The sequence below is a fragment of the Thunnus maccoyii genome, chromosome 7 (genome assembly GCF_910596095.1).
Source record: "Thunnus maccoyii chromosome 7, fThuMac1.1, whole genome shotgun sequence".
NCBI lineage: Eukaryota > Metazoa > Chordata > Actinopteri > Scombriformes > Scombridae > Thunnus > Thunnus maccoyii.
The window spans coordinates 7,978,690-7,997,772 of record NC_056539.1 but is presented as its reverse complement, the minus strand read 5'-3'; the positions used below and the strand labels follow the sequence as shown (position 1 = coordinate 7,997,772).

The window sequence follows — 19,083 nt, the reverse complement described above, 5'->3', positions numbered from 1 at the left end:
GGGAGGGCCATTACAGCCCAATAGGAGTCAGCTGTGACCTCAAAGACCGTTAAATGATGTGATATGAGAGGGTGTGCTGCAGCCTCCCAGAGGCCTCTGTGGAGAATCAGGAGGACAGAGCTGTAAAATGAACTCCGTGCTGATTTAAGGGGTGAAGGAATTTTAAGTGTATTTAGGTTAGGTTGTTACTCTTTTATTTCTTTTTTTTTTGTTCTGTTTTTCCTATATGTAAAACATTAATTGGACATTTTCTCATACTAGTAGTTGCAGTAAAGCCCTCATGTAATCAGAAAGGTTTTAATCGATTTAAGGAATTGATTTTAAAAAATGAAAGGATTTGTTGTTTTGATCATGAAGCATTTTAAAACCCAGTATCTATACCTAGCATTTACTGTGATAGAAAATTCACTCCAAGTGGAGTGAATGAGTGTCCACTCAGCCTGTGATTTACTTCAGTGTTTACTGATGTGAGCTGACCTCCCAGTCTGTGTGCAGACCTAATAATGAGGTGTCTAGAGGTCAAGAGGTAAAATGGTTGCTGAATGCAGGCCCTGACCCCCACTGACCCCACTGAGTGCGCACGTAAAAGACAGAAAAATGAAATGACGGTCTCTGTTAGCCGGGAGTTGCTCTCATTCACAGTTTTTGTCCCGCTGTGGCTTTCCTTTTCATTGCTCAGCGAGTGTGAGTCAAAGGGCGGTGGCCGGTAAACAAGAGGTCAGGTTGTGTAGAGTGGACAGGATAACAAACATGGGCCAACAAACAAGCAGTAACTCCACTCAGAGGTGAAGAGGATATTCACTCTCTGAGTATGAATTACATTTCTTCTAAGATTTTAATCAGGGCAAATCTGCTCACAGTAAATTTGAGATTATTTCATCATTGTCTTTGCTTTTAATTACTGGAAACTGAAACTACAGTGGACACTCCCACTTCTCCTGTTTGAGCTGTTCAGTTTATGATTAAATACATTGCACAATTGCAAGAAATCCATTCACTTTATATGCTGGGTAGGCACATCCTGACTGCTACATTTATTTAGAAGTGTTAATGATTTATCTAACCTCCACCACCTATAGATTTATGACTAAAGTAAAGGTGGTTTCAGTTGCAGGATTAGCTCTCAGAACCGTGGCTAGCTTAACCCTTGTCAGAGTGCTTTGCTAACTCTTGGCTAGTTCTGAATATAAGTGTATATACATATATTTGCAAACCTTTTCTTGTAGTCACTTCCTTTGTGAGTGCTATTTTTTTATTTTATATTAAAGCATTAATGATTTACTTATTTCTGGCCATTTGAGGGTACTGCAATAAGCAGTAAAACACAACGCTTGACATATTGCCACAGTGTAAAGTTATAAATCCAGCAGATACGGAGCTACATTAGCATTCATTTGTGTTTCTCTCCATATAAAAAATGTAAGTCCAATATTTACGCTACTTTTAGCTCTGTTTTGCTCTCCAACGACACCTGAGAGAAATATCTGTCTCTGTAGCTGCTAAGTGTTCCACTATGTTCACTAGCTAGCTGCTAACTGTATGTCTGCTGTTTGGTGCTGGGCAGTTAGCGTACACTTTGTTTATCAGAGTTTTTTCAATAAAAACAGCTCTCGGTCGATGAATGCAGCTGGCGAGAGCAGTGAGAGTTACGGGCCGTTAAAAAAGCCCCAAAATTAGCAGAAAAAAATGCTTTGTAGAGCTGGGGGGAACTGCAGGTGATAATTATTTGGGGGTTTGTCACTGCAAGCAATCTCTTTTACATAACACATAGTCATCTGATCTATTGTTAAGATGAAAATGTTGCTTAAGGTGCTGGTCGATTTATGTTCTTATATGTCCATTGTTAAGAACTGGAGATGAACCAAAGCCATTACTGTCCAAATGTGTTTTCAGTTTTTGTTCCTACAGATCACCCTGCCCCCCCCCCAAAATCTCATTTATTATGTGTACACACTCTTATCCTCTGCTCAGAAAGGGCAAAGGCCACATTCAAATCGATCTTCACATGAATGTGTTATGACGCTTTCACAAAACTGCCTGCTCATTACAGTACCATAAAACACACCGCACAGTCTCATGAACATTCCATGTGCTGTTTCCGAGCATGTCAGACATTTTAACCATCGTTTAACACATCCTCCTCCTTCCCTAAAACCTCCAGAATCTGCTCTCTCTCTCATCAGAGTGAGAGATCCTCTGGTTGGCAACGTGCCTACCCCTGCGATATGTGCTACTTTGGAGATTTCAAAATGGAAAGTATTTCAAAGTCACCGCAAGCCTGCTGTTGGACTTTGTAGTGCGGTAATATGAAACAGCTGAGAAAACAGGCCTCTTCTCCAGCTCTGGGCGCTGGGTGATCTTCAGGAGGATCTCAGAGCTGTCCCAAATGTGTGTGTGTGTGTGTGTGTGTGTGTGTTTGTTTAGGAAATGGATAAACATAAGAAATCTTATAGTTGTATTGGGGAGTGTGTCACAAAAGGGAAGTTTTGAGGTTCAAGTCGTAAGTGATGTTGGTTTTAGAATACTGAGGGCTTTTTCCTGTAGTTTTTTGGGGGTTTTTTGTCTATCCAAGCTATTTGTATAGAGATCTAGGTGTTGCTACATTATCATGTTAGGGGTCAGATACTATACTTGATATCTATAGGATATCAAGTTACCCATCTGTCTCGTAATTTGCTGTCAGCAGAACATTGTATTTATTGTGAGGTAATGCATTTTTCCATCTCTTATAATGGAAACTCTGTTATATCTGATGGGATTCCCCCACTCCATCTTCATTTCCACCCTTACTGTACCTCCTGGCACGCATGCAGACAGACAGTTTGGCGGCCCAGGCACTCATCCAAAACCTGAGCAAAGTGAAACTTCTCCTCAAGCGCAAGTATGATTTAATTCCACCACCAGACGACTTTTACGTGTGTGGGCACTGCCAGCGCGTGCTGATGCTGTGACCTCAAGTCAGGAAATACAAGCAGACTTTAGTGCACTGCAATTAAACAAAAGCAATTTCAGACACATGCATTACCTTTCCTGCAGTGGTGATGTCATGCTTTCACACAAAAGCTGCACTATATTCAATTAAAGAGTTCGACAGAATCAAAATGTCACGCAGTTTATGAGACCGTAAATAGAATCCGCTGTCGAAAATGAAGCTATTTTTCATTTCTGAACTGGGTAATTAAATGACTGGTGTTGAGGGACAGTAAAGCACTTCAGGAAGCAAACCAGTGGCTTGATTACAGCTTAGCAGCCCTTTGCTGTGGTACCTGCAGGCAGCTGAGATCAGCATCAGGCTGCAACAATGGCTCATTTAGCCCCTGTGTAGGCCTCCTGGTTCCCAGCATCACATTCCAAGCAGAGGTCACCGGACCCACCTGCTATCCCACATCAAAGCTCCAGGCGAGGTGAGGGTGAGCCCATTTAAATAGGTGTGGTGGCATAAACATGCAGTTCATAGGAAGAGAGAATGAAGGGAAGAGTCTTAGTTTCTTGCAATAAAATGAACTTCAGCTATGATTGAGTTTCCTTAATCTCCAGGATGCACTCAAGCTGACAAAAAACACACAGTCAACACAATCTTCAATGAAACACAGAGAAAACTAATATTTGGTCATCTATCACGTCTAATGACAATCTGATTTATTGCTGGATTTGAAGCATCTGGTACAAATTGAAATCACTTAGTGTATTGTGTGGTTTTAATCAGTGTCAAAATGATTAGTCACTTCATTGTTTATTCAACTGACAGAAAAATAATCACAACAATTCTGTCAATCAATTAATTGTCGTTAAATGCCAAACATGCTGGGTGCAGCTTCTCAAACGTGATGTTTTTTTCTCATGTTATATTGTAGCAAATTGAATATATTAGGGTTTTAGACTGTTGGTCAGACAAAACAACCTATTTCTAGACATCACATTGGGCTTTGGGAAATTATGATAAGTTTTCACTGTGTTCTTACATTTTATAGACTACAAACACTTGCAAAAAACAATTGGATTTTTTATTTTTTATTGCACTTCCATAAAGTTTGGAGCATTTGTATGAGAAACAGATTTTAAAAGGAATAGTCTGCAGAGGCAGAGATATCCTGACTTGTAGTTCCTAGTAAGAGTCTCACCCCAAATACCCTGGATCCTACACTTCCTGTACTGCAACTGCAAACTCCACACCCCCAGTCTGTAGCACAGAGTTTCTGTAATAAATTCGTAATCTCCATGCCAAAATGGAAATCACCCTGATCATCATGGTTATTTTCTTAGACTTCAGAAAGCTCCTCCAGCGTCTCAGAGGACATTGGCTACACAATACTCCTCATAAAGTTTAAACAAATCTTCATGTGTTTTGTTTAGGTGGAGCGCTCTTTTAATCCTTAAAGACAGTAATCATTAGTCGCAGCAACTTGTGATCGGTGATTGATGAGGCACTGCAGCATTTTTAGGTCATTTTATTGGGCTCACTGGTTCTTAAAGGCGACTAGCAGGGTTTAAAGATAGCACGTGGAGGTTTCTAGTAAACAAACAAAAGTTATGTTTACATCCAGTGCTACTCACTGCCTTTAGCCTCGTCCTTCTACTGAATGTAAACAATCCTATGCCCCATCTGCTGCGGCGGGTCAGCATCAGCTGGGAGGATGTGGGCTCAGAGCGGATTACCGAGGAGACGGGTATTATTCCGTGCCTACTGGCATTGGGACTCTCTATTCTTTGTGTTACTAATCAGACCTCAGAAGGGACTTTCTCCAGCAGCTGACCAACGACGGCAGAACAGCAGCATTGTTTTCAGGGTCGTTTTTTCCTCAGTGACAGCGAACAGATCTCAATTATGAGCTTTTGATTCGCGGCGACTGGGACAATGCGGATAATTCTCTCGGAAATTTGATCGCTATCTGGTTACATGTTGTTTCTTGCTTGATTCAGGTGAGTCACATTCATTCTTGCATTTGTTCCTTTGAACAGCTGTGTGCAAAGAAAAGGAATTTGGCTCTTCCTCTAAAAATTGTTGTTCTCAGTATGAGCTTTGAATAATTTAACCAGCTATAGACTGTTTTCTTTACAACTTCCTCCTATTTTATTTACAGCACAATACTGAATTTGAATTTTTTAGAGTATATCTGTGATATATATCATCCTAAGATTGAATCACATCGACACACCGCATACCTGAACACCATAATGTTCGAGTAATGAATCCAAGTATTGACCGTCCTGCACAACTTTTGGCATTCCTCTACACCCACCATGTTCCCCTATTGTGGGTTAAGCGGTCAGTATTGTTTCAGCGGTTTGGATTAACACTCTCCTGTAAGCAGACCATAAACAGATTAGTGGTAGCCCAAGTCAAGGCCTGGCTGGAACCATCTGTACCCAGCACGCTGGGTGATGTTTGGGGGCAGGAGGAGGGGGGGGAGTTGGAGTGAGGAAGGGGACATGGGGGAGGAGTGTGAGCAGATGTTCCAGTGGAGCTGTAGGTCAGTGTGGCAGTAGAGCCTGAGGACGTCACTGTAAGGACATAGGGGACACGGACATGCAGAAGGAGATCCAGTTGAGGTGACCGAGGGAGAAACACTGACTGACTTCATGTCTCGCTGATGCTCAGAGCTCAAACCACAGCACTCTGTCATGGCTTTAGGATGCTGTCTTACGCTCACATCCCAAGGTACTGTATAATTTACTGGGGATTTAACTGAGCTGCATGTACCTCCCATTTCGTTTTGCTCTGCATGCACAACTTGCTACTTCGACCACAGCGGTTAGACAGACATGCCTGCACTTTGTTCGAGCGTTGTCACAAGATGTAGGAGATGACGAGATGAAAGCGTTCTTCTCCTCAGCTTGTGTTGGAGACATGTTCTTGGTTGTTTTGCCTGCTCAGTTTAACCTTTGTCACAGAGTATGAACCCGACTACTGATATTGTAGGAGCAACTCACCAAGTTGCCGCTACAATATTCCTACATCGTCTTGTTCAGAACAAGCATTTCTTATCTAAGTGTGACCCAATGACTGACATCTGCGGCTGTGTTCTCCCAGGCCGCTGGCAAATTGTAGGTGTGTGAGAGTGTGAGTGTGGGTGTAAGGGGTTTTGGCTTGGCTCCTGTCTGGGCCAATGCTGAGTAAATTACAAGGCAGAGGCAGCAGTCTGGGGATGCAGGCTTTCATCCCCCCTTCTCCTCCTGGCCTGCAGGCCTGCTGGCAGGGCAGATAGCGGTGAGGTTATTGGGGGTGGGTATGATCCTGCTGCAGATGAGGAGGAGAAGCAGAGATTGATAGGCGGTGTCAGAGCGCAGATAATAGACTGCGTGATTTCACCTCACCGGGAAAGTTCTCAGGATGATTCTGAGTGGAAATAAGTAAGAGGGAAGAGGATTAGAGAGACGTCTCGCTCATTAAAAAAAAAACTTAAGAGGAAAGTCTAATAGCAGACACTGGAAATCCTTAAAAGTGTCAGCTCATCTTAGACGTTTGAGCTGAAAGTCTTGTTTTTCTTCTCACCTGAGGCCATGTGGCTCATTTGTCTCAGCACGGCCGTGTTGAGGATCACTCAGCGAGGCTGTGAAAGAAAAGAGAAAGCTGCCAAGAGGTCAATGAGATGACTGAGGGCTGATGTGTTTTCTTTGGCCTCCTTTGGGGTAACAGCTGACCACTGCTCTCCCGTTAAAGGGTTTCCCCATATGGACCTGGCTTCTCTCTCTCTATGAAAACCTCTTTAGAGACTTTTCATGCACTCATGCTTTGCTCTTCACCCACACTGAACTAAAAGTCAGAGGTTTCCATGAGTGAGGTGAATGGAAGGCCTGATGTGTTTTTTAGCCGGGGGAAGATAAAAACAGGGAAAGTTGAATGGAGTCAAGCATACAGAGCACAATCTGTGCCCTAGTTGTTGTTGTTATTGTTGTCAAATGGGTTTTCAGTTTGCTGGAGACATTAAGGGTGTCACAGCAGGGCCAGCAGTTCATATCTCAGCAGGGAGGAAGGGAGGGGAGAGGCTGACAAACAGCATCAGAGAGGTTATCACCAGTTACTAAGATCTTACCACAATCCACAGCAGAAATACATTATAATTAGTCATGTCGGGCAAGTTTGAAGTTCAGTAGATGTGTGTGAATTTATGTTTTGCCACACACATACAGGCGGGTGACAAATTAAAAGAAACACCCATGCTGTCTTATAAGACATGAGTATGAAAATGATGTGAATCACAGTTGTAGTCACCAGATTTCAAACCAACTGAACATCTATGGAAAATGTTAGAGCAACATGTCAGACAGTGTTCTCCACCACCATCATTAATGCACCAAATAGGCGGAAGGAATAGTTTTGGAGGAATAGTGTTTATCATTGTAGTAGAGTTCAAGAGACGTTCAGAATCAATGAGAAGGAGTGTTGAAACTGTTCAGGTGGCACAAGTCCTTCCTAAATCACTGTATGTTGGTTTAACCTTTCATTTGTCATTCATTTATATAAGCATAGTCACTAGTGTTGGGCAGTATGGTGGAAACCAGTATCACAATATTAAATGTAGAGTTGTAGCGGTTCTTTCTAAGAGTGAGATGAGAAGATTGATATCACTCTCATGTCTGTGAGATAATTATGATTATTATGTAGCTAGAGGCAGGAGGTGGTTAGCTTAGCTCAGGATAAAGACTAGAAGCAGAGAAAACAGCTAGCCTGATCTCTGTCCAAAGTTCAGAAATATGCTGAACAGCACCTCAAAAACTATCATAATTAACACGATATACAGTATCTTTTTTGTGTAGCTCGTCTGTTAAAGTCAGAACACATTTTATTAGTTTAAAACTATAATTTGCTTGAAATTGCTCATTTGGACAACATGATTTTATAACCTGATAACATGATATGATCATATTATCATCACAGTACGATTTCAATGGATGACGAGAAATAATAACAAAGTTTTTGCCCTGCTCACGTAGTCACAACAAACATATTATACAGCAAGAAAAGTACCGTTGCTCCATATATGTAAATCTTCTCTTTGATGCGTTCACCTCCTGCATCCACAGCTAAGCAGGAGACATAGCACAGAGCTTGTTTTTTAGGTCAACAAGGTCACCGCAGAGGGCTTTTAGATCACTCTGGGGTGTTTTATGGAAAACCTCAGGTTGTCTCTGGATAACACATAAACATGTTCCCTCTCCTGGGATTGCATGGCACCGCGTTTCTAGGAAAGGACCTGTCAGAGACTTCACAGAAGTGCCGCCGCCAGAAAATCACATAACATGCGCAGCAGTTTGATCAGCAGTCGGCTGAGCTTCAGAGTGACACTGCGCTCAGTCTTCCTGACCTTTGTTAGCAGTGATCAGCAGTTAAATTTGTCTTTTTTGAGTGAAAGAGACTAATGTTGGCTTCTGGCTGCACTACAAAGGGGAACTTGGAGCCTGCTCTGCCAAAGCTGCCTCCCAGTAGACATGGAGGCCAGACAGAATGTGTTTCACTAAATCTGCCAGGTCAAGGAGAAGCCCAGAAATGTCAGCCAGGTAGAAGAAGACTGACAGATAGGTTGTCTGCTAAAGCAAAGGCTTCACGGTGTTAATCCTCAACAGTTTCCTTAGATGGGGAGGTGTTTCATTTCCTTGTGGATACCAGTGTCAACAGGCGCCTGATTAATGATCATTCTTTACTCCTGTGTTCATCTTATTTATAGCTAATGCATATTGTATAACTCTTTCATGTATTTCAAGCAGTGAACATCATAAAGACAAAACAGCTCTTTTCATAATATAGACTTCTCCCCCTCGTCCAGCCCCTCCATACATTATGTGTAACTTGAGAGCCGAGCGTCTCCCTCTCTGTAACCCGAGGAGGTGTGAGGGGGAGTGGGGAGATTACTCCAGGTACTGGTCAATGTTTAGAGGATGAAAGTCACAGCGTCAGGTTGCAGTAATAACCCATTGTGTGGCTGTAGGTAATAGCATTGCATTAGTAAACAGGCTATTGTCCTATTAACACTGGTTCTGACTATCCCGCTTTCTTTTCTCAGGATTTGGCTCTGAACGTGAGTCTGGTATTCCATCTTCAGCTTAGATCCCAAAATATTAGTTAGTCATCTCAGCTGCTGTCACGGCACCACATTGTCGCCGTAATGGAAACCTAATCAGTTACAATTTTCTGAGACTGTGGAGCTCAGACTGTTGAGACTGTTCACCTTAATGATCCAAACCAGCATATCACCACAAATATGCCAGAGTGGAAATTTAAAGCTTTCCTTACCAGAACCTGTGGAGCTCAGCAAGGCTTTCCCTCGTGATGAAAGCAAGTTGCCTTTCCATTATAACTGCTGCCATGTGCTGTACCTCATTAATCAAGAAAGATATGAAAGAGCACTTGAAGCGGTAATGTGTGTGTTTGAATTGATGTGGAGCTGTCTGACCGGGTCCGTCCCTCTTACAGCGGTGTCTAACCTGGATGTGGAGAGTAAGCTGACGTCACACTACCAAGCTCCCTGGCACCAGCAGAGGAACGTTTTCCACCCCTCCACGCGGCCAGCATGCGTAGAAGAGCTCCACAGGGAAGCCAGCTTCAGCCTGTGGGCCCTGCACCAAGGTGAGGCCCTCTGACACCCGAACTGACCTCAACACAGAGGAAAAGCCAAACAGCTGCTCCATAGTTTACCTTCTCTTTATGTGTCTGTCCTTCCCAATTAATCCTGCTGTCCATTTTAAATCTCACATTTTCATTCAAAAGCATCTTCTTTGTATACTTTGTGTTTAACATCATTTAAAAAGTCACCTCTGAGATACTCCCACTCTGGTTTTTGGGAGTCTGTCATTCTGGTGTCATCCTGCCCCCTAGTGGACATATGACGTAACTGCACACTAGATGTAAGAAGTGCAGGAAAAGTGTGAGCCAGCAGGTGACATACGCTACAAATGTGCTTTTATAGGGATGGACACAAATATGTAAACACCTGTACAATACAATATAATACAGTCGCACTGTAATTAATCATATTTTTGTGAAGCTTTTAACTTTCATATTAGAGACTTAAAAATTTCACTTCTCATTAAAGGAGAAGTGCACCAATTTTACAGGTTTTATACTATTGCATGTGTGAAAAAAGTTGTATAAAGCCTTTTGTGGTGCCAGAGGGAGCTGCACAAAGTCTGATAAATTGCCTCAAGTGATTTGGGGCTGCAGACTACAAGTGTGAAAGGAAGTGAAATCTGGAGGTGTGAAGTTAAAAAGAAGTGAGTTTACCAGACCTGTGTAGTCTGCTCCTAATCTCTGCTTAAGGCTAGCCACTACTAGTATAACACATTGAATCTCCAACCCAACTGTTAGTGGTTGAGTTGCATTGTGGGTAATGTAGCGTCAGGTTTTGACAAGTAAGAAGAATGGATGGAACGAAAAAGACAACATCTCTTGTTCTGCTGCATTGATTACCGCTCTGGTTATTGTTCAGATTGCATGGTTATTGTTGATTTCATTGTGTGGAAATGTGCACATTTAAAAATAGGATTAAATTATTTTGTCAATCCCCGTGGGCAGACAAATGGATAAGAACACTAATGCAATCCAATATAACACTGTTAACTACACAGGCTATAGCGTTTCATCCCCATCTCTCTGACTCAATGACTGAACATTAAAAGCTTTACAGAGCCAGTATTCATTACAGGCCTTTAGTATCGATCGCTTTGTATTGTATTGTGTCCGCTCTCTTTAGTTTTGCGCTTTGATTTAATTGTTCTTCCAATTTGTGGTTAAATAGATTTTGAAAATCTTTCATCTTTCCCCCTTATGTGTATGTGTGGAGTTTACACTCAGCGTGTCTCCACTGTTGTACTTGCATCTTGTTACAGATCACCAGCAGAGACGATCAGGCAGCAGGGAGCGCAGAGTCACCATCTCGATCTCGGCCGTGCCCCCGATGCCCATGTACCCCTCCCCAGACATCAACCAGAGGCAACAGAAGAAAGGAACAAATTTGACCACGGTGAGATGAGCAACATTAATCTCTCTTTAGATGCTCACAGCTTTTCTTCTAGACGTTTTACATTTCATTATGAGTTTTTGGAAGTCAGGGAACATTAGGATTTGTCACTTAGCAAATTGAATCAACAGACTGTAAGTTCATTTGTTGCATTTAATCGAATACTCATGTTAATTATTTTGTATTCTGAATTATTTTTTTAAGGGAATTGTTTATTTCATGGAGAAAAAAATGCTTTACACATGCATGGAGATGATTTACATACTTGTTGTGCTTAGATTTTGATGCAAGTGAAATCCATATTTCTTCCTCCAAGCAGCCAGAGAGGCATGTTAGAGATGCAACAACACAGTTAGCACAAACACAGGTAAAGAGGGAAGTGTGCAGTGTTTGTAATGTGCCTCATGTTGTCTGTGCAGAGCATGGTTGTATATATTTTATTTGACAACCCTTTTTTAAAATGAACTTTATGTTTCATAGATCAACAGCCTGAGAATACATGTAGCATAAATCATTCAGGAAGTTTTTTTGTTGTTGTTGTTTCCAGCTCATCAACCTGCCCTGCCTCAAATGTATTTCACAGTCCACATATCTCTCCTCACAAAGGTTACCCCAGTGTTGTCTTTTTTTTTTTTTTTTGTCTGTGTATGTTGGCGTCAGATATCTCCATGTTCATTTTTGTCATTTGTCTCTGTTGTCCTTTTTTTGTTTTTGCCCTGTAATTCAGTTTGACACCACCCGCTCCTCCTCCCCTACCGAATGTTGCCGCTTCACTCCCTGGAGCAGAAAGGTACTGGTCCCTCCCTCCTTCCCTCCCTCCTCACTCCTGTGTGTGTTCCTTCTAACACTATATTACACAACTCCTTACCCGACTTCTTCTAATTTACATAATGAATATCTTTTTAAATGCATGCCTTCTCAATGCAGCTTTTCATCCAGCAGCTGTAGCTCCCTGCTCCACCCAGTTAGAAACATGCGCTAGTACAGTCCTGTAACTGAAAGAGAGCACCACTTGAAAGTTTCATCCACGCCGACGCGTCATACATTTACGTACTGTTGTTGTTGGAGCTCATGTGAAGGGCCGGGGCTTTGAGCTCTCAGTATGTGAGGAATGTGTGTGTGAGGGCCGCAGTCACAGCCGCCCAGCAGCCGGGGTTTCTCTAATGATAGGGTTGACTTCTCTGAGCTTGCGTCTGTGATTACCCATGATCCCTCTGTGCTGTGGTTTCTTCACTGCACCCATCCCTGAAAGAGCTGACAGCCTCATGTTTCTCTCCCTAAAAGCTGCTGTTTTTTCACCAAATGTATCACGCTCGATGCCCGCTGTAGAGAAACGAGCATTTGGACGGGCCTAAACACTGCCACTCCTTTTTTTCTTTTTTTTTTCTTATGACTGCCTCTTCCTCCTCCTCTCTCATCCTGTATGTGTCCACTCTTCTCTACTGTCCACCGTCCCTTTCTTTTTTTTTTTTTACCCATTCGCCACTCTTTCATCTCGCTCATCCATCCTCTCAGACACTCCTAAAACCGCCTTTCTGTTCTCGAGACAAATCAGCTGTAAATGCTCTCCCTTTGATTTTTTTTTTTTCCCCTACTAGTTGGGAGAAGTTTCCAAGGAAACCGGTTTCTTTTGTGGCCAGTGTTTTGTCAGGGTCTCATTGGTCTGCTGGGAACAGAGAGCACAAAGGCTCAAGAGCTGGCTTTTAATGGGGGGTGGGAGGTTGTCGGGTCGTGGAGGTGGGAACCAGTTCGGCCTGAGAATCACTCCCAGTTTCACATGTGCCTCTCTGTAGGAATCTCAAGGTAAGAACTTAATAGCCTAACTTCATGTAGCATGGGGACATAAGTTATAGGGGATGTGCAGTGTTTAAGTTTGTGTGAAGTGCGAAGAGGCCCACGGAAAAAGGAGTTGGACTTGTGGAGTATTCAGAGGGGAGGACTGTACAGTGATTGATGCTGAGGCTGCCGTTCAGAGGAATGAGTATTTCCTCTCAAATATTTCCGGAGAGTCGTTATTATGCAGGAGACTCGGATAGGTGCCACAGATTGTCAGAGCATGACCTAAGAGTTTCCAAAGCAGCATGTTGTAACTGGAAATGACTGTTTACACTGTTTGTCACATTTCAGTCCCGTGTAGTAGTTGTTGAGCAAAGGAGACGTCTCCTCTTTCTCGCAGTAGAATTTATCATGACATGTGCTGAACAGTGAGTGTCTGCCAAACTTTTTTTTATCGGTCTGACATTTTTCCAAGCTTGGATACAGTTGGGCTGCCAGTGCTATTAAGTTGTATTCAGGTACACAATGTTTTAAATTCTTCATTTCTCCTTTGTGCATTTTGATTTTTGCATGAAACTTATTCAATGTTTCTTGTGCTTTCCATTCTCTCTCTCTGTCCCTCAGGCATGCTTTTCATTTTCATTATTTAATGGTTTCTTTGCGCTCTCAACATGAAACTCAGCTCCTGGAAGGAGATGTGTGTATTGATTCACTGCTCAGACAGTCTTTGCTGCAGATTAATAAAACACTAATCTCTGCATCTAGTCTTCTGCTCTTTCCCAGATAAACACTCAGCATTTGACAATACAAATTTAATTCCTGACTTTAATCGCCGCACTCGACACAGCAGCACATTCCCCTGCCAGAAGCAGAGTTTGATCATGTTTTTAAAGCTCCGCTGTACCATTCTCACGCAATGCTGCCTAACCTTAACAACCTAACCATGCAAATATCCATCTGTTGCAGGCTGCGTCCTCTGACCCCGACTCTGACGGGGTGGCTCTAGGTCACCGGTCTAAGTTTCCCATCCCTAACATCCCCTCCACCCTGGACAAGCAGACTAACTGGTCTAAAGCCCTGCCGCTGCCCACCCCAGAGGAAAGAATGAAAAGCCATTCCCAAGTGATCACCTCATGTGTCATCCCCATTAATGTGACCGGTAAATTAAAAGCACTCAATGTTTTGGGTTTTTTTTGTCTGGATCTGTTTTTTGTGACAGGATTGAGCTGTGGTGCAGTTTTCTCAAACTGCGTTCTTTGGAGAGTTTGTCATTTCTTTCTCTCCTTTAGCAATATCAGCTTTCTTTAGGTCTTTTTTCTTTAATAGTTTGACATTTTGGGAAATGTGCTTATTTGTTTTCTTACAGAGTTAGATTGAGACCACTATCATATCTGCCCATTAAATATGAAGCTGCTACCAGTAGACAGTTAGCTAAAGACTGGAAACAAGGTGAAACAGTTAGCTAGCTCTGTCCAAACTTAAAAAAAACACCTACCAACATCTCTAAAGCTCACAAATTAACATGTTATATGTTTAATCTGTATAAAAACCGAGATATAACATGTTAAATAGTGAGTTCTGGAGGTGTATTTGGACAGAGCCAAGCTAGCTGTTTCCCCCTGCTTCTAGCTTTTATGCTAATATAAGCTAACCGGGTGCTGGTTGTGGTTTCATATTTAATGGGCAGAAATGAGAGTCGTATCGATTTTCTCATGTAGAGCTCAGCAAAAAAACTAAATAGTATATTTGCAAAAAAATGTCAAACTATTCTTTTAACATTTACTGTAGTTTAACATACAGTATCTGCCAGTGTTAGGAAGCTAAGCTAACAGTCAGTGTTTCTCGCACACAGTGGCTCCTGTTCGCTGCTGAGTTTTGGCACTCCTAATTAACACTCATTAACACTGTACAGTTATTGTGGCTAACAATGACTTAGTTGGTATAATTTTGGAAATTGGGCTATTAATTTTAAAACCCCCGTCATTATCAAAAGCGTTAATGTTGCCACGGAGAATCACTCTCAATGTGCAAGTCATGCTTTGTGTCCCCGTTAACTTTCTTTCTCATGCTTCGACGCTTTGTGCCTGCGATTGCAAAGAGGCAAGTTGCTGTGACATGAATGCCAATTAGTTCTGTCCAAATTGTTGAAAAGGCTTGCCCAATGTTATTTACTCGCGCTCGCATTGACTCAAAAGGAGAGTTGTACGCCAACACTGGCTGAGTCAGAGACAGTCGAGAGAAAAATGCACATTGTAAGCAAAGTCCAGCGATTGCTATGGTGCTGAAAAGGCCTGACCTGCTATCACATGATAGTCATAACGTGTGGTGAGGGAGAGGCAGGAAAACGAGGAGGAAACACAACAAAACTGAAGCAGAAACCTTCACAGCAGGCTTTTATTAGTTCTGTGTCACACATTTTATGATGTGGATTTTAAATCATTCAGAAACCAGAGACATTACTTTAAACACATCCAGGCTCTGTGGCTTTCAGCTTCATCAGATAGTTGTCCTCGACTCTTGACTGCTATTTTTGTAGAATATCTAATTCAGTTCAGCCAAGTGTCGTAAATTTTTTTTCTTCTTTTATTTTTTAACAAGTCAGCGTGAGAGTTAAAGAAGGACTCGCTGCCGTTGCCACTAAACAAAGATTCCTCACATGTCCCGTCTCCGTTGCAGGGGTTGGCTTTGACAGAGATGCTAGTGTGCGCTGCTCCCTCGTTCACTCGCAGTCTGTGCTTCAGAGGAGGAGGAAGCTGAGGAGACGGAGGACTGTTGCCGGCGTTCCCAGACAGGTGCAGCAAGATTTAGGTATGTTACTTATTGACTCTGCCTGTCTGTCACATACACACGTGATAACTTACATTTCATTCAGTCTGTTGCTATTGAAGTAAACTGAAGGTATTATTGATGATAGTGATTCTGCTATCGGTGTCACTTAAACAAAAAGATGTTTTTTGTTAAGAGATAAAATGAAATGCTATGGCATTCTTTCATTGTAGAAACAATGATGCTTATAGTATCACTAAGCAATCAGTGCATTATCTACCATTATGAGTTAAAATCTAACCCACAGTATGAATTTGAAAGACATCTACGTGTGATTTGAGGCATATTTTAAGTCTTCCTTTGTTCTTTTTTAAGTTATTTTTCAGGGCATTTTAAGCTTTTATTAGACAGGCGAACAGTAGAGAGAAGACAGGAAGTGAGGGGAGAGAGAGATGTTCAGTCACATGCAACAAAAGTCTGACTCAAACCAGGGATGATGTGATTCATTTTCAACGCCTTAAACCCTGACAAATATAAGGTTTAAATGTGACAAACACACTGAGATAGTGAAATATGAGTTTAAGAAACATATATCATACAAATGTATAAAAAGCAATAAAGTGTGCTCATCTCATGCTTTTGTTACCTGTTCTTCTTTCTTCTCTCAGACTCCGATGACTCTCCTGGTTCCAGAGAACGGACCGTGATAGTTCATGCCAGCCTAGATATCACTCCTTCCAACGAGGAGCTGGCCAGCCATCTCAGCACCAGAGACTCAGGTTGCCAGACAGAAGACTTTCTGATCTCAGGAGCGCCGTCTCGGAGGAGGATCAGGGCCCAGCGAGGCCAGGGAGCCCCGCTTTCCCTCTCCTACTCTGCAGGCAACATCTCCTCCCTGCAGGACAGCTCTGACGCCATGTTCACTGCTTCAGTGGGCGCACGCCTGCGCTCCCGCAGCCTGCCCCGAGACGGGAGCCGGATGATAGGCAACGGCCACAATGACAGCGATGATGAGGAGGAGCTCTCCCCCTTTGACACGGAGGACTTCCTGCCTGGACCTGGGGAGCGGATTCTGAAAGATGAAGAAGAGAGCACGGATGATCAGGCCATGTCCGGCCGCCAGCTGGTGAGCCTGAAGTACACGCAGCTGTCAGCGAGTCCGGAGCGCAGCTGGATAGAGAGAACCCGATCACAGCTGCCCAGGAAGGTCGACATGGGCAGCTGTGACATATCATCCAGTTCAGACACCTTCAGTAGCCCAGTACACTCAGTCTCAGCTGCAGGGGTGCTAGGAGGCCAGATGGACCATAAGGAGGATCACCAGTCTTCTAGTGGAAACTGGAGCGGGAGCAGCTCCACCTGCCCTTCCCAGACCTCAGAAACAATCCCCCCGGCAGCCTCTCCACCACTCACCGGCTCCTCACACTGTGACTCCGAGCTCTCCCTGAACGCTGCCACTCATGCCAACGACGACCAGACTGGCTTCATGCTGGACCACTACCAGGGCCTCAGGACCCAGCGGGCAGGCTCCTTCTCCTCCACAGCTATGGACATATTAGAGGAAGTAGGGGTCAGCACTCCCGTTGAGGAGTGGAGCTACCCTCACCCGGACCCTCCTCGCCCACAAGACTTCAGCCCTGAGCCGAGCAGAGAGGCTGAGAGCAGCCTGGGCTGCCCCAGCTTCACCAGCATGGCCACCTGTGAGAGCAGCTTCTCTGACAAGCCGCTGTCAGAGAAAGCAGACACCGTCTCACACTACTCTGTAGACACTGAAGGCTACTACACCTCCATGCACTTTGACTGTGGTCTTAAAGGTAGCAGAAGCTTCACTTACAACTATGCAGCCTCTGGCTCTGACTGTGGCCTGTCTGACTTGAGTCGCCACATGACTCTTGGGAGACGCTGCCTCTCTTTAAGGAAACCAAAGGCGAAGCCGTCTCCACCTAAAAGGAGCTCATCTTTAAGGAAAATATGCAGTGAGGGAAGCATCCCCGAAAAGAAAGAACCAAAGATTACCTGTGGACAGCAGCTTCCACTGTCTTCCAAGGAGAGGAAACTGCAGATGATGTTGTCTGGCTCTCATATAGAAAACTCCTCACTAGTCAGAGAGCCCCTCAGGGTCTGGGGGGTTGAGGGCTCGGTCGATCTACCTGACTTAGGCGTGTTCAGCTCCACAGATGCACATTCATTCAAAGACGAGGGGGTTGTGCAGTCAGACTATGCAGATCTCTGGCTCCTGAATGATTTAAAATCCAGCGATCCTTACCGATCTTTGTCCAACTCCAGCACAGCGACGGGTACGACTGTTATCGAATGCATCAAGTCGCAGGAAAGCTCTGAGTCTCAGACATCGCAGTCTGGCTCCAGGGCTACCACACCCTCACTTCCATCAGTGGAGGGAGAGTTCAAGCTAACATCTCCAGAGAAACTAGCAGGTCTGGCCAGCCCATCCAGCGGCTACTCCAGTCAATCAGAAACCCCCACCTCCTCGTTCCCCTCCGCCTTCTTTCCCGGGCCGCTGTCACCAGCCAGCGGCAAGAGGAAGCCCAAAGTCCCAGAGAGGAAGTCGTCTCTTTCGTCGTTGTCCTGCAGGGATGGAGCCACCTCCAAGAGAGACCTGGAGTTGCCGATCATCCCTCCCTCCCACCTCGACTTAAGTGCCCTTCATAGTGTCAGCAACAAGGCTTCAGCTTACAGGACTCAGTTACAATTTCCTCACCAAAATAATCAAAAACCTGCAGTGTCAGCCAAACCTGCAGCGCCTCTCAACTCAGAGGTGTTTAACGCCCCCTCCATGTCCATCACACCCACTGTGCTGCACTCAGTTCAGCTCCGATCCATCAATAAGGAGCATGAAGGAAGTCACAATGACGAAACATCCTCCAGATTCAGATGCCCCACTGTGAACTTAACTAGCACACTTCCCAGCAGTAAATCATTAGAGTTGAGGAGTGCACTGTTGCACAACTCACATCAACATCACACACCGTCAAAGCAGTCATGTGAATCAGTGTTTACATCAAATGAAGAGCTTGCAGATGGAGGAGCAGCATGTCAGAGTGAGACGAGAGAGGCTCCAGCTCCTCTAGAGAGTATAACAGCATTCAGGCTGCAGTGGGAGCCATCGATAGACGTCCCTGAGACCACCACTAGTCATGAAGCAGAGACGCGCAGAGAGTCAGCGGAGACGCCCGACTGCAGCTCGCAGTCCGAGCCTTTACAACCGCAAAGACCTGAGCCAACTGAAGAAGAACTTTGTCCAATAAAACCAGGTCTTCCCTCTTTTCTGCACAGTTCACCCAAGAGAACCAACAGTCTTGATAAAGTGCCTGCTACAGACGGTCAGTCAGAGACTCTGCAAGCAAGTCCAATCAGTAAGGAAGGTAGCAAAGAAGAATATGAGTCATCAGGTGTTTCAGCCGAAAGTGCCTCTCAGGACGGCAGGGAGGAGTCCACGCCAGAGACAGAGGATTACTTCAGTAAAGGTATGTAGTTTAGTTTCATTATACTCTGCCACTCTCTGTTCAGAGCTCTGTTCTTTTGCTTTTCTCTGTCTCTGTCTCTCTCTGTCAGTTTTGTTAGTTTA

At 43.9% G+C, this 19,083-nt stretch overlaps 1 protein-coding gene across 1 annotated transcript in view; it reads left to right on the top strand.

The window, feature by feature from the left end:
* The window catches only part of nhsa (Nance-Horan syndrome a (congenital cataracts and dental anomalies)), a 60,268-nt gene that overhangs the window by 36,926 nt on the left and 4,259 nt on the right, over positions 1–19,083 (top strand). The window contains exons 2-7 of the mRNA XM_042416618.1: positions 9,413–9,565; positions 10,825–10,958; positions 11,683–11,745; positions 13,698–13,890; positions 15,408–15,539; positions 16,166–18,982. Of these exons, the coding sequence (XP_042272552.1) occupies positions 9,413–9,565; positions 10,825–10,958; positions 11,683–11,745; positions 13,698–13,890; positions 15,408–15,539; positions 16,166–18,982 (3,492 nt within the window). The remainder of the gene's footprint in view (positions 1–9,412; positions 9,566–10,824; positions 10,959–11,682; positions 11,746–13,697; positions 13,891–15,407; positions 15,540–16,165; positions 18,983–19,083) is intronic.